Here is a 24,565-nt window from a genome sequence, read left to right on the forward strand (position 1 = left end):
TGTGGATGGAGGAGGTCTGAGATATGGGGGGGTCAGATCGTGGAGGGCTTTGTAGGTGATGAGAAGAATTTTTAAGTGAATGCGTTGGGGGACGGGAAGCCAGTAGAGGTTTTGGAGGACAGGGGTAATGTGTTCACGGGAGCGGGTGGAGGTGAGGAGGCGGGCAGCGGAGTTCTGAATATATTGTAGTTTGAGGGTTTTGGATAGTGTACCGTAGAGAATGCTGTTGCAGTAGTCGGTTCTGGAGGTGATGAATGCATGGATTAGGGATTCAGCGGCAAAGAATGTAAGTGATAGACTGAGTCGGGCTATGTTCTTAAGATGGAAGAATGCTGTCCGGGTTAACTGTTTGATGTGGGGTTCAAAATGCATTAAATAGGCCTCTTAATACACTTTTAAGTGACAAATAGGCAAGATTCGAAACTTGATTTAAACACTTTATTTTACAACTATTACACAGAATAGACAAAAGGATGATTATGCGTTTTGGGTCTGAGCTGCCATCATCCTCTCTTTTTGCTTCATGAGACATTTCCTCCCACTAGCATAAGCTCCTAGGTCCCCATCTGGAACAGAAACGATTTTTTTTAATGCATATTAAAACATCTCAAACTTGTGCCATTGATGGCTCAGCTATTGCCGGGTTTCTCCCCAACCAGTTTCTTCATCTGGTGATTTCACTGATGACGCCCTTCACTCAAATTGAACATGTTTATCATTAAAATCACCAGCTGGAAAGAAAACCTACAGTGTCTCGGCCTTCTGTTGACACACCTGCATTAAAAAGGTCCATACATAGTTGACAGAAGTGACTGCAAGCCATTTCATCAACTATTTTTTAAAAGTAAATCATGAAAATTAAATATATACATTTAGCACAGGGGTTCCCAAACTTTACCAACTCAGGGCCCACTTGAAAATCTAAAAAATGTCTGCGGCCCACCTTTGTCCTATCAACAGTACATAGACAAAATGTTGCGTTCTCAGAGCACTTAACTTATTTTTATTAATAATCATTTATTATATAATAATTCAGGATTGAAATGAAAGCACGGGGATGAAGGAAGCCCAAACTTTTAATCTATGGTGTATACACAAGACAGAATTAATTCTCATACTTTTCATAACTGCATTCAAGACTGGCATGATGACCAGAGAGCTACGTTCCAATCATAAACTGTATAAAGTTCCTAAAATATTGTGATAGGTCAATAACACTCAATAGGTTATTATTGGCTGTAAATATATATTTTTTTAAATCGTGCAATAAATACAATTTAAAAAATAAATAATATTTTTAATGACCTCTCATGGCCCACCAGCGGGCCGCACCCCACACTTTGGGAATCTCTGATTTAGTAAATTGTTAAATATCTTGAAATAATTCGACGGCATTGAAAAAGCAATGTGAAAAAAAAAATCTACTGATTCTGTCAGTCGTCTGTCAAGAGTGGGCGGGATCAACAATCTCTTTGGTTAAGCTGCCCTCTGAGACACCCACACAAAAAAGCATTATGATTTTGGGCTGATTCCCAAGGTAATTAACAGGTGCAATTCAATATACTATTTAATATCTCAATTACATAATTTTGTTTTAATCATGTACTTATTGCCTTTTGATAAAAAAAAAAGCCTCTATACGAGTAATTTACTTACATATAGCTATATATGAAATAACTTACAGCGTGACTGGAAGTTCTTGGTAACTTCATTGAACTGCTGGATCTCCTTAAAACAGTTCTGCTCGTAGCTGGGACCTTCTCTCTGCTGACAGGCTCGGAGACGCTCCTGGACCACCTTTACAATCTCCTGGTCCACTTTACTGAGGTGTAATAGAACAGAGACCAACACAGTTAAATTGCATAAAATAGACTTTTTAAATCATGCTCTAAGAGGAAATATGTGTCCTTTGAGTCTGTTTATGAGCACCAAACCTGTAAAAAATGAATTATATCCCTCACTTACAGCAACAAATCCAGTCACAACATTCGGTACACCTGTGCTATCCTCCAATACTACAAATTCAGATGCACTTACTAAAGTGCCCGGTAACTGTAGCCCACTAAGCATCATGGGAAATTGAGTAAAAATCTCACTAGTCTCTCCTCCATTGCATCTCAGCCTCGTAGTAGCACAGGTAATCTCCTTCTTGGCAGTCGGTCAGGTCGGGAACACGGCGGAACTTCTGGTGGTAGTACACCAACCTGTTTTTAGCCCGAATGCTTTCGATAGCGTCTGGGAAGTGAATAAATATGATTTAGTAACATTAAACAGGTGACAAGAAAGCGGACGCCATGTTTATGCTAATGGTTTAATGCTAGTCAAACACTGTCATAGAATACCACTTCTGCTGAAATTGTACTCAATGCAATATTTTGTAGATAGGCCTAAATATATGTATTATGTGTATTTACTATGTTTAATTTGTAATATACCCGGTAGCTGTACTGTTATGGTAGCTGCTAGCTAGCTCAGTTAGCTTACCTCTAAATGTGGTGACAGGCAGGTCCACGGTGTAATGGAAGAGTTTGGACAAAATCACCGCTGGGTTTGGCAAAGCTGTCTGTTTGTCCACGACCGGAGTCTGCCGTGGGGGCTCCGGATATGCATCTTTATCAAAATCTGACGGCATTTCTGCCCTAGTTTAGTCAATGTGAGAGAAACCCTACAATTCGACCTCGACAGCTCTCCTTTCGAGGTGGCGCATGCGTACTGGGCACGATGTAATGGCGATGTAGAGGTCAGTGAAAAGTTGGATCGCCACTTCATAATATTTACCGTTATTCCTTCAATTGCCTCGTAAATGTGACACTTTTCATGTGAAGCTTGTTACACACATGCGTGCTTTTTTCTGAATAGAAAGGTGAAAGGACGAAGATCCGGGTTTGTTTTGTAGTTACATGTTGTACCCTAAACACCCAACAGGTGGCAATATTGCGTAGAGTTGAGAAATGACAAACGTTTAAGTACAGTATATAACTGTTTGGCCTGGTCGAGACACTATTTAAGGTAAATCAACAGCATTATTGTAACCTTTTGAGTGAGAGAGGTCTCCAGGCTACAGTTATCCACATAATCATATTGTCATATGCTGATGTCTAACACACGGAAAAGCCAAATCAAATGAAACTGGTAATATTGTGGTTTAATGTGCATCAGTGGCAGGTTAGTGTGTAACCTGACACAAGTAATTGTATGGGAATTGCAACGTTGTCTTCAATGCCGTTGTGGTTTTACTGTAATCCAAAATGACGGAACAACAAACTTGCACAAAACACATGGCACAAAAACCTATTTAAAGTGGATGCTGTCATCATTTCTGTTGCTATCCTTATTGTCCTGGGGAGTTTATGCAACAACCAGTAGACTTTGGTGTTTGTGGTCTATCGTATGTAGGGCATTTGGATTTTAATGTGTATAATTAAAAATGTTATTGTTGTATTTTTACCCTTCCATCATAAGACACATGCCTTTTTAAGTGTATTTAGTGCACTTACCTGGAATTGTTCCATTAATAAATCCACTAATGTGAACATGACTCATCCCTTTCTGACTTTGGATCTGCTGGCTATATTTAATAAATGTCAAAGTCAATGAAATGCAACACTGATGACAATCAAAGCATTGCCTTTCTTGGCTAAATTGTTCCTCTCCACTAGTCTTTGCACCACCTCAAACTTGCAGTGCACACTCCTCCCCGTCTCCACTCTGGCAAAGATTGCTTTTGTTTGAAAGCGAATACGGTTCCTCAGCGGGGTCCAAACACCAAATTAGAGCCTCACTTTACACGCTGTACCTTCTTGCATCAGGTTCTTCATTCTAGCTCGGTCAGTGTGAACAGACATGGTCAGTGCTCCTGCTGTTGCTTTTCTGCTTTTGTATCAATATTGTTTGCCTGTTTTGGTTTGCATGGGAATTGGATATTACTATGCTGTGTATGTCTTCATCTAGTCTCATCGTAAATTCCACGCGCCACGCCACGGACACCTGGGCTTTCTTCGCAAGCGCAGCAAGAAGCACAGGGGCAGAGTGCGAACGTGGCCGAAAGATGACCCCAGCCAACCCGTGCATCTCACTGCCTTCCTGGGCTACAAGGCAGGCATGACCCACACCTTAAGAGAGGTGCACCGTGTTGGCCTCAGTATGTACAGTTGCATGCTGTCAGGTTCAAACTCCTGTGACACTTGTAAAAACACTTAAATACAGAAGATACAGACAACAATATTCAAAGTTACTCGCAGTGTGGAGAGTGAAAGAACATACCAAGTGACATGCAGCTCCACTCTGAGTATGCAGTTCACACTTTTTATTCTTTTTCGGGGGTCCCTACTACATGGTCGTGCAACTCTAAGGGGGGGAGAAGGCAGTTGCACGAGCTGTATTTGTTCGTCTATGTGTGTGTGTATGTATGTGAGAGTAATTACTTTTATTGTTTTATGAGTTCTTATCTTGAATCGCTGTTGGGGACCCTGCAGATGAGGCCACGGTGAGGCAGCATTTAGCCACTATGGCCCCCACCTGTGGAACAGCCTGCCGGAGAGCCTCAGGACTGCGGAGACTGTTGATATTTAAAAAAAAAAGATTGAAGACACACCTTTTTAATCAGGCTTTTAACTAATATTTTTAAACTTTTCTTATGTTTTTATCTTTTTAGTCCTATTTTATGCTCTTAGTCTTCAGCTTTTAACTCCAGTGTTTCTTGGGGGGGGGGGGGGGGGGGGGGGGGGTCCTCCACACTGGGGGCTGTGTCGGGTCTGCTGAGGGGGTGCCATCCTTGGGTCCCTTCGACCCGGCCGGCTGGGGGTTCCTCCCTTTAATGTGGGGGTCCGCCCGTCTGTCGGAGTCGGGGGGGCCCGGGTGCTGGTCCCCCGATGGCACGGCCTGCGGCTCCTCCCAGTGTGGGCGGCGCCAAAGGTGGCGTTTCCTTGATCCTCAGTGCCATGCCATGTCTCCCTACTGTGTGTGATTGTGTGTGTGTGTGTGTGTGTGTCTAGTATGGAGGGTGGGAAGGAGAGGCTTTCTTTTGTTTCTTTGTTTTTTTTCCTTTTAATTGTGGTAATTGTTTTAATTCTGTAAAGCACTTTGTGTTGCATGTCTTTGCAGGAAAAGTGCTATGAAAATAAAGTTGATTTGATTTGATTTGATCCAGGCGCCTCCAGGACCTGGGGGTCGCTGGGGGTCTCTGATCAGGGTCACGGGAACATTCCTTCTTCAGCACATTCAAACACTTTCTATTGTCTAAGCAAATGGAAATAAGGGTGATAACTAACGCTATATTCATTCTATCTACATTTTATTCTAACACATGCATGCATCAATATGCACACGTGAATATACTAGGAATCTTACACAGCGTCAACACACAGCCATTATTGTCTAAATAGATGAATACAGAATATACCATAATTTCCCCATTAACTCCACAGAGCAATCAAAGCGAGAGCAAGTGGAGGCAGTTACCATTATTGAGACCCCCCCGCTCATAGTGGTGGGACTGGTGGGCTACATCGACACCGTATGGGGCTTGCGTGCCCTGAAGACCATCTTCGCTGAGCATCTGAGTGACGAGTGCAAGCGCAGATTCTACAAAAACTGGTGAAACGTGTGTGTGTGTGTGTGTGTGTGTGTGTGTGTGTGACCTGAAATTTAGCCCAGGGACGCTTTGTTTACTTTGCTTATGTTTCAGGCACAAGAGCAGTAAGAAGGCTTTCACTAAATCCTGTAAAAAGTGGCAGGATGAGAGCGGAAAGAAAGAACTGGACAAGGATTTTGCTCGGATGAAGAAGTATTGTTCAGTCATTCGGGTTATTGTTCACTCTCAGGTATGATGGTGTTTTCTATCACGTTTAGAACTTTATAAAAGGGCAACATTCACCTGACCACATGTACGAGTATAGGATGTCACCTCCTTAATCTCACAGCTGTTTTGTGCTTACAACTCTGGCCTCATGGAGCTGTTTCAAATGACAGTTTAAAAATAATTTTTAGGGCAGAACCTGGCCCTCTACCCCCCAAGACTTTGCCTTTACTTTGGCAGCAAACAAGATGAGGGTCAGCCAAAGACCACTCCATAACATTGTGTGAAGGCTTCAGCTTGGTAACACGATCAATATGCACTTTTAGGAAATGATGTGGTCGCCTGCTTGTATAACTAAACATGCTGTGTCCTACATTGACTACATCGGTTTTTATGCTCCCGCTTTCAGATGCGATTGCTGCCCATAAAGCAGAAGAAGGCTCACATCATGGAGGTGCAGTTAAACGGCGGGAGCATCTCGGACAAGGTCGATTGGGCGAGGGAGAGACTGGAGCAAGCTGTGCCCGTCTCATCCGTCTTCCACCAGAATGACATGATTGACATCATCGGGGTTACAAAGGGTCATGGCTTTAAAGGTCGGAATACTCCCGAGAAACATTCAGTACATACTGTATGAGTACAAAAGCAGTATAACGTGTTGATAGGTGTGACAAGTCGCTGGCACACGAAGAAGCTCCCGAGGAAGACCCATAAAGGTCTACGGAAGGTGGCGTGCATCGGAGCGTGGCATCCTGCTCGTGTAGGCTTCACCATAGCTCGAGCTGGTCAGAAGGGCTACCATCATCGTACTGAGATCAACAAGAAGGTCTATTTTGTACCCATAATTTGTCTCAATAATGTTGGAATGGGTTATCTTAAAGCTTCATGTCCTCAGATCTATCGGATTGGGAAAGGTGTTCACATCCATGAGGGAAAGGTGATCGGGAATAACGCCTCCACTAGCTACGACACCAGTGAGAAGACCATTACCCCCATGGTATTTACATTATGGATGTGTACATTTCTAATACAGTAGTATAGACTATTTCCTCTGTCACACTTTGGACACGCCTGGTGTAAATGTCAATTCTCATGCATGCAGTCTCATCGACAATTAGCAGGATAGCGTTCCATTGCAGTACTATAACATAACATATGGTAATAGTATAGTAGTTATAGTAGTTATACTAGTAGTAGTTATAGTTAATAGTGTTACTAGTATAGTAGTAACATGTACTTCAGGGTAACCGTGTGACATGCAATTGTCTTGCCGCAACAGCAGGGGCAGTGTTTTCCTAAGAGAACCCACAGCTTGCGTTGACTAGCTTTTTAGCTTTCTGTGTAGTGGATGTGGAGTATCACTTTTATTGTACATGTTGCTCTGAAAGCAATCCTTGTTTACTTACGCAGGGAGGCTTCCCGCATTATGGTGATGTAAATAATGATTATGTTATGGTGAAAGGCTGCGTGGTCGGCGCCAAGAAACGTGTCCTTACCCTCAGGAAGGTAAGTACAGGTTTATCGTCAGGACATTCGTAATAACTCTTGAGATATTTCAACGTACTGTTTTCTTAAAGTCTTTGCATGTGCAAACGTCCCGCAAGTGGACGGAAGCCATCGAGCTCAAGTTCATTGACACCACGTCCAAGTTTGGTCACGGTCGCTTCCAGACTGCGCTGGAGAAAAGAGCATTTATGGTTTTATTGCACAGCACAATTATTGTGTTAACGTAATGGCACCGCTATGCCTCTGATGACTAACCCCCGACCTCTTGTCTTTCCTGTAGGGCCCACAAAAAAAGGACATCCTGAAGACGATGCCACAGCCACTGGCAGAGGAGACTTAAATGGGGCTTTTTTTTTTAAGAGACAAAGCAAAACGTTCACGGAGTAAAGTGTTTCTCACTAAAAAGAGCTTTTTCAGGAAATGTTGGAAATATTGAAATATTGGAAAAAAGTAGGGATGTCTGATATTGGCTTTTTTGCCGAAAACCAATATGCCAATAATGTCCAACTCGTAGTTTCCGAAACCGATATCACAGTTAATTATTGGTTTTCATGATCGGGGGAAAAAATCACTGATATTGCATTTTTATGCTGATAAAAAAAAGGCATCAATACATATTCAATGTTTTTTGCATTGTATTTTAAATTACTGTGGCAAAATTCTAAGAAAATTTCCATGGGCAACTTTTGTTGTCAAGTGAATTTTAGGTAGGTAGTAAGCAATAGTTTTATATTACAGTATTTGTGTATATAGTATTTATAATATTTCTAGTAATACTCTTGTAGAATCTGGTTATTTGTATAGACAACTTTACAGTTATTTCTACTTGCAGTTACATTTTATTTATACAAAGCAATTTGTGTAAATTCCCTCCAAAATTTCCCGTTAATTCCATTCTAACAATGAAACATGTACATTTTGTGAGCTTTTCATTATTTGAAAAAAATCTTAGAAAAAAAAATTGGACAAATTACATGCTTTTTATTGGACAATATTCAAGATTTTTTTCATCTGAACATCCTATGGAAATTTACCAGAAAGTTCCTGCCCTTTTTCAAATGTCTTACACCTTAGTTAGCATCAGTCTTGAGGCTCCATGGAGGCTTGACGGGAGCGGTGGGAAAACAGTTCAGCTGCGGGTGGGTTGTCAGGACCGGAAGCCATCAGGGGGACATATAAATCATCCATGTTGGGCATGACCAACACTTTCTGTTGTGGACAATCAAGACTTTTATGATGATCAAGTTGGGTTGAATTTTTAAATATGTTGCTATTAAGGGAGTGATGCTTCATACTGACCTGGAACTCGCACTTAAGTTTTTTGTCGATCCACTCTGTGACTTGAGTGAAGGTCACCTCCCTCTCTCCAAACATTGGACACACACGAAGGTCTAATTTAGGAGGCACCTGGAAACTATACCTGAAAGACAAAGTTAAATGAAATGTGTATTTATCCTGTGCAGCATTGAGATTTTTTTTGCCTGCATTTGTTTGTGTTCAAAATACTTCTAAAAGTTCTGAATGGGTTTGGATGAAATTTGAAGTAATTGTAGGAAATGGGATATAGAAAAACTCATGAAAGTTTAGGGGTGATCTGGATCACAGTCTGGATCCAGAAATTGTAAAGGATCTTTAACATTGCGAGAATGTAAATCCACAAAAAAAATTGGTCAGAGCACTTGGGGATATTTAGCCTTCCTGGTACATTGCGCTATCATGGTATGTACATATGTATGCATGTTAGCATTGTTAGCAAGCTAGCATACTAGCATGTTTTGCTATTTTCAAGGATACTTAACCACCACTACCATACTAGGGTCTTAACATGCAAACGTTAGCATGTTAGCAGTGCAAAGCATGATACTAGCATAGTAGCATTTTTATCCATTTTCATGGGTAGAAACTTAGGCGGACTTAGCACTATCATCATACTAGGTGTTAGCATTGCCATTTTCATAGTTAGACATGATTATGGTAGGTGTTAGCACTGCTAGCAGGCTAACATGATCATACGAGCATTTTATGCAATTTTCATGAATGACACTTGGCGCTATCTTGCTAGGTGTTAGCATGCTGACATAATTATACAGTGCTATCATGCGAGGAGTTAGCATGCTAAAATAATTGTGCATGCTAACACTAAGATTTTTACCATTTTCAGAGTTAGCGCTATTATGCTAGGTGTTAGCACTGCTAGCAGGCTAACATGAGCATTCTAGCATTTTATGCAATTTTCATGAATGACACTTGGCGCTATCTTGCTAGGTGTTAGCATGCTAACATAATTATACAGCGCTATCGTGCGAGGAGTTAGCATGCTAAAATAATTGTGCATGCTAACACTAACATTTTTACCATTTTCAGAGTTAGTCCTATTATGCTAGGTGTTAGCACTGCTAGCAGGCTAACATGAGCATTCTAGCATTTTATGCAATTTTCATGACACATGGCGCTACCTTGCTAGGTGTTAGCATGCTAACATAATTACACAGTGCTATCATGCAAGGAGTTAGCATGCTAAAATAATTGTGCATGCTAACACTAAGATTTTTACCATTTTCAGAGTTAGCATTTCAGGTGTTAGCATGCTAATGTTAGCATTCTTTTAAGTCACTCAAACCCTTCCAGTATATGTTAATGGTCAAGGAATCTCAATATATTGAGATTCAATAAATGTAGGACTAATATATACTTTGATGTAAGTCACAATATGGGGAGAACTATGGTGCTTGGTGGAGGTCTAGTTGTTATTAATACCATAGTCTGTCTGTAGGGGGTGGTGGGATGTTGATAGCAAGAGTTCCAATGAGTTCCACAACTTCAACGCTAAGCATCAGAGGCACGTTGGACACCTCGGCTATCTTCTTCCGGATGTACTCGTTCTCCGTGGCCTTCTGGAAATATCTGGACTTTGCAATCTTGTCCACAAATTTCAGGATCTTCTTGCCCGTGCTGGCACCTGTACTCCTGGGGGAGAAAAACACAAGGTAAAACAGACATATTGTTTTGTTTATTGAAATGGAAGTCTGTTTTACATACATGTCCTGTGCAACCACCGGGGTCTTGTCTCCCACAGACCCTTTTGTCTCAGGGGGAGGGGAGTCCTCTTCATCGGACGAGCCCACACTGGACGACTCTTCATCGCTATCAGCCAGTGTAGACAGTCTGCGCTTTGAGCTTGAGCCCCTGTTGGATCACATTCAAGTAGTCACCTCCACATCACTTGATCACCACTATAAATATCCACTTAAGTAGTTACCCTTCTTGTTGGGCCTGTGGAAAGGTTTGGGACTCTTCTGGGTCCCCTTTACCCAGCTTACACAGGTTCATCTTAGTTTGCAGGGTCATTTGAAAGCAGCCGGTGTACACCAGCTCCACCTCCAGCCACAGACCTGTGAATAATATACACTCAATTGACATTTCATTAGGTAACCGTACTCTTAATGAAATCCCACAGCTATAATACTAACAAATGAAGATTTGAACCTCAAACTCCTGGCATGCTAACCAGTCGGCCACAGTGCAGCCTCACAAAAATCAACTATAGCACTAAACATAATGTAGGTTATTTCGAAATGCCCGCTAAGTATGCTGGGTAGTCCAGCTGCAAAAACAATATAAACTATGAATAAATAAAAACACATTATTTTTTTTAATTATTGTATTGTTTTCAAAAAGTATTTTCACGTTACCACTCCGGTGATTATTGTATTGATGTAAGTATATCCTATTTATGTACCTCTGCGGTCCAGTGTAGGTTTTGAGATGCTGAGGATCCGAGGAAGGCAGGTGCCCATGTCCAGGTCAACTAGCATCAGCTCACTCATGAAATACGGTAACTTTAGTGACACAAAACAAGATCCAATCATGTAAATCACATTTATATACCAGCTGAAACATTTTTTTTGCTTGAAATTCTTTTTTGGAACAATTTGGATTGACCTTTCTTCCTCAAGAAGGCTGGTCTTAATTAAGGGTTCAACATGGGACTGTGTATGACACCTGATATTTAGCCTATCTTGTCTGTATTTAACACTCCTTCCCAACCTTGATCTTGCTGAGTTTCTTCTGAATCTTCTGGGCCACCAGATCGGTCCAATACTGATCCTGGAGACAGTTGAAGAAGATCCTGCCGATAAAGGAGTTCAACCAGACAGATTGGTCCTCAGGTGCTGGATATGATCTTGGCCCAGAGTCCGCACTTGACTCTGCTGCATTCACTTCATTGTCGACCTGCAGCAAACAATACCAGAGAGGTAGTGTGTGAAAACAAGTTTCTGAGTTTGTTCAATTCAGATTTCAAGCAATATTTTCAGAAAAATATTTAGTTGGCGCAAACCACTATGTATTAAGTTAGCTTAAGATGCATTTGCTTGTTGTCCTTTGTGATGCTTCAGAAAGCAAGGAGTACACAGGATATAATGGCCCAGAAAGGATCATTTCTATTTCCTTTGAGAAGAATAAATGCGGACTAACGTTACCTGTCCAGTCAGTAGCTCATGAGCTACGTAGCTCCTAACCACTTTTAAAGTAGCTATCCAAATGGTTTATTCATTTATTATCAACTCCTATACCGACAAAATTAGAAAGTGGGGTTCGGCAGTACTCCAGAAGTCCTCGAAAGCGCTTGGGAGTGTGACCAATCAGTCCCTATCCCGAAGGAGGGCCATGGTGGAATAATTTAAAACAGACCGTTTGAAATCCAAAGAATTACAGCTGGAATAGGTGCAGATTCTGGAAGATCTAGAAAGCTTTCTGTGAGGGTTATCGTGTGTAGCTGCTGTCATCTGATATAAACTGTCGTGACAACAATCAACAATGCATCATGTACACTGACCCTTTGGTCGGCTGTGGAGTTTCCTTTGTCATTAAGGTCTGGGTCGGTTGCAGGATTAGAACCCTCAACAAGGTGTGTCATGTATGCGTTGTAGTCCAGCGGCTTTTTAGTGGCAGCTTTCTCCGGTTCTGGAAGGTCCTGAAGCTCCTTTTTGCAGTCGTTAGCAGCATCTCCTCCTTGTGGTGTGTCTGGAACAAAGAGGAATGGTCCAACGGGGGGGGGGGGCATGGGGCTTTCATTTGAATTTAATACAGTGTTTTAGTGTGCCTAACAGGTGGAGGAGATGCTAGAAGAGTGTAGGTTTGCCCTGGAAAGGAGAGGAATGAAGATTAGCCGGAGTATATGTATATGACGGATATGTGTGTGAATGAGAGGGACTCAAGTGGAAGAGTGAGGTTACAGGTACAAGAGCTACAGAAGTAGTTAAGTAAATGGAAGATTGTGAAAAGGAGGTGAAGAAGTGTGTGCAGACATGATGGAACTGGTGGAGAAAAGTGTCAGGAATGAAAGGAAAGGTATCCAAAACTGTGGTAAGACCAGCCATATTGTTTTGGTAAATGTGGTCTTCAGTGCCACTGAGGAAAAGACAGGAAGCAGAACTGGAGGTAGCAGAGATGAGGATGCGGAGGTTCTCATTGGGAGTGACCAGGATGGATAGGATCAGGAAGGAGTACATCAGAGGGACATTACATGTTAGAGGCCTTGGAGATAAAGTCAGAGAGGCCAGACTCACTCAATACCAGACATTTTTCATAATTCAACCCCTTCAGTGCCAGCAATTTTACACAATTTTGACAGATTTTTCAAGGTTGTGTTCTGTGGCTGTATAGACATGGAACCTAGACAAAGAGATTAGACCAGGGGTGTCAAACTCATTTCGCATCGTGGGCCACATACGGCCTAGGGAGATGTCAAGTGGGCCGGACCATTAAAATTATACCATACTCTGCTATAAATAACCAAAATATCATGTCTTTCCTTTGTTTTGGTGTAAAGAAGCACATTAGGAACATTAGGAAAATATTGAAATTTAATGAACTATCCTTTTACAAAACATTTTATGAAACACCTCATATTTCCTTAGACAAATGTGCAATTTACTTTTATCATTCACAAATATGCATTGCAACTGATCCCACTGATTGTACAAAGGCACAAAACTTTAATTGGTACTGAAAAATATAGTAATGCACTTTAAGATTAAATGAGACTTTTAAAGAAAGGGATTTTTAAACCACTTACACATACGCATATAAAATCTAAATCTAATCCCTGCGTACACCTTACAAACTAAGGAGAGTGATTTTAAATGTGTAATGAAGAAAGTGTTCGCCTGTCCTGTAAATCTGTAAACTTCATACATGAAACATACATACACATACAATATATACTGAAAATTTATGGAGTTGTATGAACAGTAGAATTCCATCACACAACTTTTTTTGTTTTTTTTTTTGTTTTGAAGTTTTAACATTAAAGTGCACATTTTTTAAATCACCACAGTAAGGATTCATCTTCACAGAGCTGTATTCTTTCAATGCAAACAGTAAGCCGTCATATTTTTCGCTGTGATGAGTCTCGTAGTGGCGTCGAATATTATATTCCTTCAATACCGAAACTTGTTGCAAACACACCAAGCACAAAGGTTTTCCGTGCAACCCTGTAAATAAATAGGACGTGGTCCATTTTTCTTTGAAAATTCTACACTTATCTACTTTTCTCCGTTTGGATAACGACATTTTGGCTAATGAGGGTGTAGCGGAGAGGTAGAGACCAAGGTATTAACAACGTCGTAACAAGCAGCAGATGGCGCATTGATACCGTCTGCTGTTTTCAGTCTGTCTCAGTGATGCGGCTTGTCTTCTACTCTGATGGAAAGAGTGCGCCCCTTAGCGGATAATCCATGAATTGCAGCTAATTAAAAATATGAATTCCATGTCTTTTATGCATTTTTTCCACTTTCAAATTATCCTGCGGGCCTGATCGAACCTCCTTGGGGGCCGGTTCCGGCCCGCGGGCCGTATGTTTGACACCCCTGGATTAGACTCATCTTTCATCAGGAAAAAAAATTAGTTTCTACCTTTTTCCATTCTGTAGTGGAATAGCATTAGAACATAGGTAAGTTTCAGGAAAATATCAGTTTCCAACAAAAAAAAATTTTGAACAGATATATTTCAAGCAACAAGGATGCTGAGGTTCTCATTGGGAGCGACTAGGATGGATAGGATCAGGAAGGAGTACATCAGAGGGACATTACATGTTAGAGGCCTTGGAGATAAAGTCAGAGAGGCCAGACTGAGATGGTTGGGACATGTCCAGAGGAGAGATAGTGAATATATTGGTAGAAGGATGCTGCGTTTAGATCTGCCAGGTAGGAGGCGTAGAGGAAGACCAAAGAGGAGGTTTATGCATGTAGTGAAGGAGGACATGAGGGTAGTTGGTGTGTGAGAGACAGATGCAGAATGGAGGCGCTTAATTTGCTGTGGCGACCCCTGAAGGGAAAAGCGAAAAAGTTTTAGTGTACCTAATAAAATTAGCCTTCACTTACTCTTGCTGTCTTCTACATTTGCACATATTTCCGCTGTCATCCTGGAAGCTGATTCAAAGCACTGGAACCACTCCTGTTTCTCCCGCCCCGTGTTTGCAAACAGGTAGAGAGCGACAGGAAGCGCATTGTGCGCAGGGACGATCGCGGTTCTCTTTGCTCTTTCTTCCGCCTCCTGTCCTTCAAACACACTCTCCTCCCCCTCCGCTAGAGTGATGCAGATGGGGTACTTTTTATTCCACACCCTCTTTCGAGCCAAACCAGTTGGTGCAAGTGCGACCTATGATAGAAGTCAACATGAGCGGCATGACAAAAGTAGGATCAGTGTTAAGTGTAGAGAAACACATACCGTACAGTTGGCCAGCTGGTAAACGCATGAACGCGGAAATAAACTCTCCTGCGGCGTCCCATCGAGCGTTTGTGGGTATGACAGGCACAGCTTGCTACTGTCCAGGCTTACGTAGACAGGATGTGCGGCAGACTGCTGGAACGTCTCCAGGTTGTACACACACGTTTGAGTCATCCAGCCCTTTGGGGGAGAAATGAGGCCGTTTCATGGACAGTGTATTGACTCAAATATAAGACGTCCCAAGACCCACTGTTGTGCAAAGCTGTTCAAGTACTAACTTTAACAACCCATGAGCCACTTTTCTTAACTGCATCTCTCCATGTCGCTTAAAAATACCGTCTTATACTGTATTTGGGTCAATGCGATATTTGGAGTAGCGTAACAGTGCTAGCGTTTGTGTTAGCATTTGTATCAATTATATTACACAACTCAACTGTTTACCACTCCAATTTAAATTGTATGCTAGATATCACCATACCACATATTATGGTACATAAAGTATAAATGAACCTTAAATTTAGGTTTTAACTTCTGAAAAAAATTTTCTAGCCACAGCCAGTTGGGAAATCCTGTTGCAAATGGCATGGCACGTTTTTATTCCCAGTATTGTGTCATTCCAGGAAAAACCAGGAAAGGAAACCAGGAAGTAATCTACTACTGCAGCACATAAAGTTATTGTCATGTACTGCATCTTTCTTGTCAGAGCACACACAGCCAATTGCAGAAAATGCTGCTTGCCACAATGCATTGTAGAAACTGTTATTGAAAGATTAATTATTGGTAGTCACCCTATATTGCTTTATTAAGTAAATTCATGCAAAAAATGTTTTTACCTCAAGGGTTTCTGGATCTGTGATCTTCTCATTCAGTGGAGACCTGCTTCTGGGCCTGCTGTAGTGAGACTTCCCTCTGCCAATTGACCATTGTGCAGCTAGCATAAACACTATCACCAAGCCCAAAATGACCCCACATGTGACCCCTACCAACACACCTGTCACATAGGAGGGAATGGGCATCATAAAAAAGCTATAAGCCGCAAGGCCCACTATGAAGAGCCATTGAATCGGTAAGGATACGCCCGGGGCCGTGCCTCCAGATTGGGGGTGAATTCTGTGTTGTACGACTTTACAACTGTTCGGGTGCACCACCACTTTAATTGTGTCACCGTAGGTGTGGATCTCTAAGTGGGTGTCTCTGCTGTACCGCCGCTGTTCTGAAAAGGAGCTCCGTTGACGTCTTCTCAGAGAAGTATCACACACACCTCCATCATGTCTTCTCAGGCACTTAAGGTCTGTATTTTCTCTTCCTTCTATTCCTTGGGAAGACGGTGAGTCTCCCACAGCAGACATAGACGGACTACCGGAGCTTTCTTCCCCCACGGTCTGATTCATCATGCTACGAAACTCCTGCGAGGCCCTCAAGTACTCCTTCCATTGGTCCTCCATCATGGGGCTCCGATAGTTTGCAGAAAGTGACGTTTCCCCGCTATGTTGAAGGTGCACCTCTGAGCTTGGAGACCTACAGTGCATCGTTTTGCCTTTTTGTAAGGCTCCCTGCTTTGGTGTGGCGTCAGGGGAGGAGGATTTGACCAGGTTGTTGGGAAGAAAGGTGCCTGTAGAGGATGCTGATTGGTCAGCTGAAGAGCCAGGAGAGGCTGGAGAGGAAGGCAGGAGTACGACAGGCTGTGGTTGCTGGCTTGGGCTAAGGTCCTCCTGAGGTTTGTCTTTGGAGAAGACCGCAGAAAGACCCTCCTCGTTGTCCATGTTTAAGATGAGTTTACTCTCTTCCATATTGGCCATGAAGTGGAAAATGGAATGCTGGTAAGACTGTTACGCTGAATAAAATGAAGCAAACAGTAAAATGTCATGATACATAATTAAGTATTCTCAATCCCACTTTTAAAGAACTAACATTCCAGGTGAAGCTATACCACTTATCCTCATTAGGGTCGCGGGTTATGCTGGGACCTATACCAGCTGACTTTGGGCGAGAGGCAGGGTGCATGCTGGACTGGTCGCCAGCCAATCACAGGGCACATATAGACAAACAACCATTCACACTTACATTCATATTTCTGTCATTCTTATTTTGAAGCTCCTTGGGATAACTATTTAGTAATAATATGCTTTAGTTCTCCAAATATTTCAATTTTGCTCTTACTGCTTATAACTGCTGTTTTTCTGGTGTTTTGTTATTTATAGTATTATTAGAAAAACAAAAACAAACAGCCACAAGCCACAAATGGCCCCCAGGGCTACACTTTGGATAACCCTGCCTTAAGCAGTCCATTTCTGGAGGGTTTATGATGGGGGACCCATTCCACCCTGAAACGGATTCAATTACATTTCTGTGATTTAAAAAAATATATATTTTAAAAATAATAATTGTCTATAGGGCTGCACCTTGAACCTAATCTTGAATCCAATGCTGCACGGTGGTCGAGTTGGTTAGCGCGCAGGCCTCACAGCTAGGAGACCCAAGTTCAATTCCACCCTCGGCCATTTCTGTGTGGAGTTTGTATGTTCTCCCCGTGCATGTGTGGGTTTTCTCCGGGTACTCCGGTTTCCTCCCACATTCCAAAAACATGCTAGGTTAATTGGCGACTCCAAATTGTCCATAGGTATGAATGTGAGTGTGAATGGTTGTTTGTCTATATGTGCCCTGTGATTGGCTGGCGACCAGTCCAGGGTGTACCCCGCCTCTCGCCCGAAGACAGCTGGGATAGGCTCCAGCACCCCTACGACCCTCATGCGGATAAGCGGTAGAAAATGAATGAATGAATGAATAATTGTCTAGTGTTCCAAGGGTTGGGTTCCACATTTTAAGTTGTACTGTATTTCCCTATTTAGGTACTATCCTCTTTTCCTTTATGAGGGTCATTATTTCCTAAAAAAAGAACTGCAAAATATAGAACACATTTCTTTAACTAAGTAGTCATACTTTTAGAAATACAACATAGTGGACCCTTTTTGAACATAGCAGATTTATACCATATATTAAATACAATGTGATCATTCTATAGTCTAAACTAGTACTTTTCAACCTTTTGTTGAGCCAGATATTGTTTACATTGGGAAAAATTTTGCTGCACACCACGTGCATCACTAAGTGTATTGGAGGAACGAGACAATCAGCTACGTGTTGCCACACGGACGAATATTACATTGCTCTGCCAGTCTGCAACACCACGGACACTTGACAATGATATAATATTTAAAGAAAATGATTAATGTAAATTTGAAAAAAATTATATCGTCAGATTAAAGCATTCATATCACTGATGGCAGCACAAAGAACCAAGTTGCATCATCCAATCACTTCGTTTGTTTTAGAATGTAGTAATTGCAGAGCATGTCACATATTGTAATAAAAAGTGGGGGAAATTATGCATCCACGTTCCATCTATGAAATACACGATTGTCGCTTTATGGAAAACACATCTCAAATTATTTGCATTTCTACCCTTGATACTTTTTATAAGATTTTGGAAAAGAGTAATCCTCAATTCTGTCATTCATTCAGCAAAGCATGAAGTTATCTTGCAAAAAACGGACAAACTGAAACTGACAGATGTACTGAATAATAAGTGTGTTATTTATTTATTTATTTATTACATTTTTCATCACGATCTATGACCGTTGCAGAGATGGCTGCACTTACCTTGGCTGTACAGTTCTCCAGTCAGCAATAAGCAGTCGACAAATGCTGAGCGCATGATGACCCGTCCACTTTACCGCAAGCAACTAACATGCGTCTCATTTCTTTGATTCTTCCTTTTTTCCTCGCACCAAAGTTAAGATGTAAGCGAGGCGCACGTCAGTTGCGTCTCTCCTGGTCGTCAGCACTCATCTCCTTTTTCCTTTAGTCGTCAACCCTTAACAGAATAATGTGATTATGGTGGACTGCTCCCATCAGACAGGACGCAACTCTTTAATCCAGATTATTCTTGCAGGGTTCAGAGGCCAAGAGTCGACTGTGCGACTTAACGTCATAACAGTTTAGTGCACACATGCACTTACATTAAACGGTACGCCTTGTAGATGAATTAAAATAAATACAACTCAATCGGTCACAACATTGAATGCTTGCAGTAGGAATCGACCGACACCACATATTACTGATTTTTGTAAATACGAGTTTGACTTGGTTCCGGTCATTTGTTGTTTTATTTTGAAGGATGCGCTTTCAGACAGGAAGTTACTAACTATTGGATTGGAATGTTTGGTAATCGTTTACTTCTTGTCCAACTTGAATAAGACACAAGTGGAAATGTCTTTCTGTTCCTTCTTCGGACGAGAGGCTTTTGCGGACCATTTCAAACCAGGTGCCCTCACTATTAACTTAAACTTACTTGGTGTTCTTCCTTAATTTGTTGACATTTAGAACTCTTATAGCGGAGATAACTTGCTAGTTAAAGGGAGCTAGCTAGCTAAGCCACTGTTAGCCAACAGTTTGCTTAACAGGAAATACGAACAGGAAATAAAGGTTGCATGTCTGACATATCATATTGTCGGACATACAGACGGGACAGAAAGTTTGTTTTGTTGGTGTTTTACTGTTTAAAATGTTGAACTTATGTAACCAATGTGTTCATTCATTATACAACCGTTGCAAAACACACGACAGATGCTCAAAACACAAAACTACAGTAGGAGTGGGCGATACCGTCAACACTAGGGTGTGTACAAATACTGTAAATACAATAATATACTGGATACCGATGACAAAACTATTTATTGAAAATGTAAATTTCACTCACGAACTTGTATTTCGTGATTATTATCACAATTGAAAAAAACAGGACAAAACATTTTAGGTAAGCTAAAAACACAAATATAAAAAATAAGAATTTGGTTGTATACTGTAAATACAACACAAAGATAATGTAACAATGTCACAAAATAAAACGCTAATCTAATTTTATTGTATACAGGTGTTTGAGCAAAATAACTCCCCAAAGCCCTCTGTACAGTGACTTTATTTATTCCCTTAGTTTGTAAAAAATAATATGAATATGTAATTATCAACAATATAACAATAACACCCAGGGAGAACATGCAGACTCCACACAGATGTGTCCAGTGGCGATTCAAACCCATTGTGTGGCCAACATGCTAACCACAAGGCCACTGTGCCACCATAACCATTATCTGTCAGTTGAATGGAAACTATAAGGACTTGTTAACATCACCTCATTCTCATTATATATTAATTCCTTCAGGGATTTACGCATGTGCCAAATGTGGCCACCAGCTATTCTCCAGCCACTCCAAGTTTGAGCACTCATCTCCCTGGCCAGCCTTCACGGAGACCATCCACCAAGACAGCGTGTCCAAACATCAGGAGAGATCTGGAGCTTTCAAGGTCTAACTACTAGGATACCTATCCACTGTCATAGTCAAGCCAATAAGCACTGGTACAAAACATGAATGGAATCTTGTGCAATGCAGGTGTCGTGTGGGAAGTGTGGAAATGGCCTCGGCCATGAGTTTGTCAACGACGGGCCCGCTAAAGGGGTGTCTCGCTTCTGAATATTCAGCAGCTCACTGAAGTTCGTCCCGAAAGGTACAACAGAACGCCAAACTTGTGCTGAGAAATGCTGTTGCCAAGTCTAAAACTGAATATAAACATGTGTTGCATAGCAAAAGTGGTCTCTCTCCACAGATAAGGTTGATGGACAGTAAAGTGAGCCTTCAAGAGGAAGTGCTGTTACCCCTGCCGATGTTTCTGTATGCTGCTAAGTGGTGGACAATGAATGAAGTGCTCTGGAGGAAAAGCCCGTCATGGGAGCACCAGAGTTCTGATGGACAATGCTCACACTACACGGCAGCAACAGGAAAATAATACAAATACAAGATAAGATAGGATGCATAATGGAGACTCTGGATCACTCATCAACATTTTACAGTATCATTAGTTCACAGCTTTTACATTGGTTTCTCAGTAATTTATTGTCTTCAATGCCATAATTTAAACAATTATTCATCCTTCTCAGGAATTAAAGTGTTCGTACAATGCTGCTTGTAGTTCTAGAATACAGGATATGTGGAAAAAATAGTAAGAAGCAGCATGTATAGTAATATTTTTAAACATTTATTGGACCTTACTTGATGAGAATATAAGATAGCAACATATTCTAGTTATCACAATACATACATGCAAAAAATATTAAAGACATTTTAAAATGTTCTGACATTTTTTTTCTGACTATACCCTACCTCTTTGTTTAATGCGGTAAAAACGCCCACTAAACCTTATTTACCTTTTACGACATCATTATGCTTTACGGCGTATGATAGAAGTTGAGCCACAGCGCCATCATGAGGTGGCAGCGAGGTTTGGTTTTTCCGTAAATAGCTGCAGTCACTTGATCTGTTTTCCTTCAGTTCTAACTGGAAAATCAAATAAGAAGGCGGGTTGAAAAACGTATTTACGACATGGAAGAAACGGAAATGTCCTTTTGCTCATTCTCTGGTGGAGAAGAATACAAAAATCACTTTAAGCCGGGTGAGTCATTACTGTGAACCATGTAACGTCTTGTTCTTGTCTCATGTGGTTTATATTTCCCCTCTCAGGTATATATGTGTGTGCAGAATGTGGACATGAGCTGTTTTCCAGCATGTCAAAGTTTGAGCACTCTTCTCCTTGGCCAGCCTTCTCTGCAACAATCCACGAGAACAGCGTTACCAAACACCCTGAAGCATGGGGACCCATAAAGGTACACGACAGACCAAGAGAGTTATTTTCAGAAAACCGGTCGGTGAATCCAAATGTTGTGGATTTAAATGTGTGTGCCAGGTGTCCTGTGGGAAATGTCACAGTGGACTAGGCCACGAGTTCCTGTATGATGGACCAAAAGAAGGCCTGTCACGCTTTTGAATATTCAGCAGCTCACTCAAGTTCATCCCTAATGGTTAGTCCGTGTAACTTCATCTTCAGTTCTACTCATAATCCTCATGGGTTGGCTGTCACCACAGAATAGTTGACATGGACATAAAGGTGAGCTGTAAGAGGCCCACTGCTGCTGAAAAAATGAGGAGCTCTAGGACAAAGCCTTGACGGACTCCTGGGCTTTGATGGGACTTGGCTGCACTGAGGCATGTATGAACACATTCAAATACGTGAAATTCACAGTACTTGATATGCAGAAAAGTGAGTTTGTGATAGACCATATAAGACTACACAATGGACAAAAGTATATGGACACCATTAAGACACCTACAGGAATTGAACATTTGAGGTTGGACAACATTTGTCATCCCTGTCAACACTCACACACTTTAACCCAGAAACTTGTCTGTGTTGTCTTTGTACATCATTGATAAGGGTTCCTGTCCTTTTGTCATTGTGCAGCAACATGCAGTTGCACCATTTCACCAGCAGGTGGTGCTCCCCGACCTGTTTGCTTCATGCCTTGAAACACTCAAGATTTTTAATTTGGAAAATTCACCAACATTCTTAAATGAGTCTTTTTGAACGAGCAGTCTGCATTAACTGGGATAAATGTGAGCACATGGAGCAATATTACTGACACTTTTTTCCCCCTGAATAAATCCCATTATGCACCACAGCATATCCATCTGTGATTTTAAGAGGTCTCTAGTGTTCTTTTATCCCGCCAAAGTTTGCCAGGTGATGCAGCGGGCCTGCCTTTTTAGAACATTGGCTCGTGGTGGAATTCCAAACAAAGTGAGGCAATGTGGGCGCAAGTTCAAAAACTGTGAGCAGGTGTGGGGACACCTGTAGAGTATTACACCTCTCCGTTTTATTGCCGCATAGTTAAATTAACGATGAAAAGTAGCAATAGTAATGATAAAATACAAATAATACATTTGGTAAATTATAGTATTTGACTGATAATTATCTTATTCCCCAGATGACATAAAGATGTACATTTATTGGAAATGTTACAACCCAATTTTCAAACGAAACTGACCTTTTAATAAGCTAAACAATCAGTGGTTGGCTTACAAAGACATACTGCAATGTACAAATGGTCCATAAAGGAATGACGCAATCCCAGGAGAGTGAAATCTTCTTTAACTGCCAAATGTCATCTTTTCACTTTTTTTGCGCCCAAGTCTGCAGTCAATTAAGAGTCGTCAGTTGATGGTCCCGGAGTACCATTTGCCTGGGAGCCCCAGCTCATTCATCCACTAATACCTTCCTTGCCACTGATTAGATGTCTCTGTTGTGGTTCCTCTTTTAAAGTTGCCCCACACAGCTGGCACGCAGACCCCCACTGTCCTCAGGGGTGAGCAGTCTGGATGAGGTAGGGGACTTGGAGCAACAAAGCCAGCAGACAGAAATCCAGAATTGAACCAGATGTGAGAATGACATATGGGGGAGGAAAAGAGAAAAGGGAGGGGAGTAATTAACGTGCGCTATCTGCAGCCGAACACTCTTTTCTGGCTGGCATGGGCACAGCAGCTGCATCGCCAAGAGGAAGCAAACAGGAAGCAGGAAGTGGTAATCCTCTGATAGAAATCGGGAGGCAGACTTGGACTGTGACCACACTTTTTTTTTTTTCTTCTTCTTCTTCACTGATCTCTGAGGCTCATCCTGAATGTGAATCCGTAATTATGTCAAACCAGCGGAGCATTCCAGAGGCCCGAAGGCCGAGCCTGGAGCTTGCCACTGAACAATACACAGGACAGCTTGTTTTGATTGTAACATTTATGAGGTGGCTGCGTCAAAGCAGGCTTGTTTATGAGACACTACTGCACCTGCTTCTGTTTTGAGCCGCACAGAAACAAAAAACGTGTCCGCATGCCATGCCACGCCACGCCATCCAATTCATATGATCCCAAAACATCTTGTGGGCTCTGCCTGACAGAAGCTGATGTGGAGGATTAAAGCACCAGGAAGCCTCCCATATGAAGACTATGTGGTGAAAATGCCCTCCATATGTGTCCCGTCTCGGCATAATGAAGAAAAAGATAAATGAGGCTTTTATAAGACAGGATTTCTGCTTTGGATCAAAAGAGAAAGAGACTGAAGGCGCTCCAAGTTCTTGCATTTCGGTCGGGAGAACACATGCTCGGAAAAGAAGGCACTTGATCTAAAGAATGAATTCCACTTTTTCTTTGCCTTTTTCTTATGGACCAAAAGAAATTATGAGAAAATATGACTATAACCATAGAGCCCTGGATACATATAAAATGGCACTATGTGACAGTAGTCCGTCTCTGTCACGGGAATTATGTGTCTTCAAACAGTATAGTTTATTTTAATTTCATTAATTTCATTCATGTACACTAAAGTTTTGTGATGGGACCAAATAATGGACTTTAAACAACAACTCAGCATGCATTGTCTTCCTCTTTAGAAGTTCTACTGTATTTCAAGGCCATGCTAGCCATTAGGTAGTTAGCAACAATATGCTCAATTGTTATGAAAAGTAAACTGATTTGCTAAAATAATACTTAAGATTACATTAAGATTTATTGTTAATGTATGTTTCCCATGCATGTCTTACAATATGACAATTTGTTTCAGTGGTAACTTATTTGAATGACTTTAACTGGATGA

General features: G+C 41.5%; 5 protein-coding genes across 7 annotated transcripts; 3 read left to right on the top strand and 2 right to left on the bottom strand.

The window, feature by feature from the left end:
• Nucleotides 1–424: 424 nt before the first annotated feature.
• ndufb10 (NADH:ubiquinone oxidoreductase subunit B10) lies at nt 425–2,729 on the bottom strand. Its single transcript, XM_058049053.1, has 4 exons — nt 2,485–2,729; nt 2,097–2,235; nt 1,683–1,822; nt 425–566 (listed from the first exon to the last, which is right to left on the bottom strand). The coding sequence occupies exons 1-4, from the start codon at nt 2,630–2,632 to the stop codon at nt 478–480; spliced, it is 516 nt and encodes a 171-aa protein (XP_057905036.1). The 5' UTR covers nt 2,633–2,729; the 3' UTR covers nt 425–477.
• Nucleotides 2,730–3,716: 987 nt separating this feature from the next.
• LOC131103111 (large ribosomal subunit protein uL3-like) lies at nt 3,717–7,962 on the top strand. Its single transcript, XM_058049058.1, has 10 exons — nt 3,717–3,846; nt 3,952–4,141; nt 5,427–5,595; nt 5,687–5,822; nt 6,207–6,393; nt 6,463–6,623; nt 6,693–6,794; nt 7,208–7,303; nt 7,375–7,494; nt 7,584–7,962. The coding sequence occupies exons 1-10, from the start codon at nt 3,844–3,846 to the stop codon at nt 7,641–7,643; spliced, it is 1,224 nt and encodes a 407-aa protein (XP_057905041.1). The 5' UTR covers nt 3,717–3,843; the 3' UTR covers nt 7,644–7,962.
• A 307-nt stretch (nt 7,963–8,269) lies between these two features.
• Nucleotides 8,270–19,126, bottom strand: LOC131103085 (testis-expressed protein 2-like). The gene is made up of 12 exons (XM_058049012.1): nt 18,695–19,126; nt 15,868–16,868; nt 15,035–15,214; nt 14,689–14,965; nt 12,141–12,328; nt 11,351–11,536; nt 11,043–11,142; nt 10,563–10,695; nt 10,343–10,489; nt 10,061–10,270; nt 8,603–8,723; nt 8,270–8,512 (listed from the first exon to the last, which is right to left on the bottom strand). The coding sequence occupies exons 2-12, from the start codon at nt 16,831–16,833 to the stop codon at nt 8,384–8,386; spliced, it is 2,637 nt and encodes an 878-aa protein (XP_057904995.1). The 5' UTR covers nt 16,834–16,868; nt 18,695–19,126; the 3' UTR covers nt 8,270–8,383.
• A 71-nt stretch (nt 19,127–19,197) lies between these two features.
• On the top strand, nt 19,198–21,180 carry LOC131103108 (methionine-R-sulfoxide reductase B1-A-like). Of its 2 annotated transcripts, none has more exons than XM_058049054.1 (4): nt 19,198–19,358; nt 20,256–20,398; nt 20,485–20,599; nt 20,677–21,180. In XM_058049054.1, the coding sequence occupies exons 1-4, from the start codon at nt 19,304–19,306 to the stop codon at nt 20,700–20,702; spliced, it is 339 nt and encodes a 112-aa protein (XP_057905037.1). In that variant the 5' UTR covers nt 19,198–19,303; the 3' UTR covers nt 20,703–21,180. The 2 variants fall into 2 exon arrangements, with proteins under 2 accessions (XP_057905037.1, XP_057905038.1); XM_058049055.1 differs by having other exon boundaries at nt 20,699–21,173.
• A 62-nt stretch (nt 21,181–21,242) lies between these two features.
• On the top strand, nt 21,243–24,560 carry LOC131103109 (methionine-R-sulfoxide reductase B1-A-like). 2 transcript variants are annotated; one of them, XR_009119548.1, is made up of 5 exons: nt 21,346–21,541; nt 21,610–21,752; nt 21,833–21,947; nt 22,012–22,131; nt 23,246–24,560. XR_009119548.1 is itself a non-coding variant. In XM_058049056.1 (4 exons), exons 1-4 carry the CDS (start codon nt 21,472–21,474, stop codon nt 22,014–22,016), a joined length of 333 nt encoding a protein of 110 aa, XP_057905039.1. In that variant the 5' UTR covers nt 21,243–21,471; the 3' UTR covers nt 22,017–24,560. The 2 variants fall into 2 exon arrangements, 1 of the variants encoding a protein (XP_057905039.1); XM_058049056.1 differs by having other exon boundaries at nt 21,243–21,541; nt 22,012–24,560.
• Nucleotides 24,561–24,565: the final 5 nt, after the last annotated feature.

The sequence above is a fragment of the Doryrhamphus excisus genome, chromosome 15 (genome assembly GCF_030265055.1).
Source record: "Doryrhamphus excisus isolate RoL2022-K1 chromosome 15, RoL_Dexc_1.0, whole genome shotgun sequence".
NCBI classification, from domain to species: Eukaryota; Metazoa; Chordata; class Actinopteri; order Syngnathiformes; family Syngnathidae; genus Doryrhamphus; species Doryrhamphus excisus.

What these genes read in the sequence shown, in the direction of transcription:
- ndufb10 (XM_058049053.1), bottom strand. Translation starts at nt 2,632, where the DNA reads ATGCCGTCAGATTTTGATAAAGATGCATATCCGGAGCCCCCACGGCAG. An exon ending in GCCTGTCACCACATTTAGAG is followed by an intron (nt 2,236 to 2,484) that starts GTAAGCTAACTG and finishes TTCACTTCCCAG; the next exon opens with ACGCTATCGAAAGCATTCGG. An exon ending in ATGCAATGGAGGAGAGACTA is followed by an intron (nt 1,823 to 2,096) that starts GTGAGATTTTTA and finishes ATTACACCTCAG; the next exon opens with TAAAGTGGACCAGGAGATTG.
- LOC131103111 (XM_058049058.1), top strand. An exon ending in AAAGGGTCATGGCTTTAAAG is followed by an intron (nt 6,394 to 6,462) that starts GTCGGAATACTC and finishes ACGTGTTGATAG; the next exon opens with GTGTGACAAGTCGCTGGCAC. An exon ending in TGGAGAAAAGAGCATTTATG is followed by an intron (nt 7,495 to 7,583) that starts GTTTTATTGCAC and finishes TCTTTCCTGTAG; the next exon opens with GGCCCACAAAAAAAGGACAT.
- LOC131103085 (XM_058049012.1), bottom strand. Translation starts at nt 16,833, where the DNA reads ATGGCCAATATGGAAGAGAGTAAACTCATCTTAAACATGGACAACGAG. An exon ending in CCACAGGCCCAACAAGAAGG is followed by an intron (nt 10,490 to 10,562) that starts GTAACTACTTAA and finishes GTGATCCAACAG; the next exon opens with GGGCTCAAGCTCAAAGCGCA. An exon ending in AACTTAAGTGCGAGTTCCAG is followed by an intron (nt 8,513 to 8,602) that starts GTCAGTATGAAG and finishes TGTCCACAACAG; the next exon opens with AAAGTGTTGGTCATGCCCAA.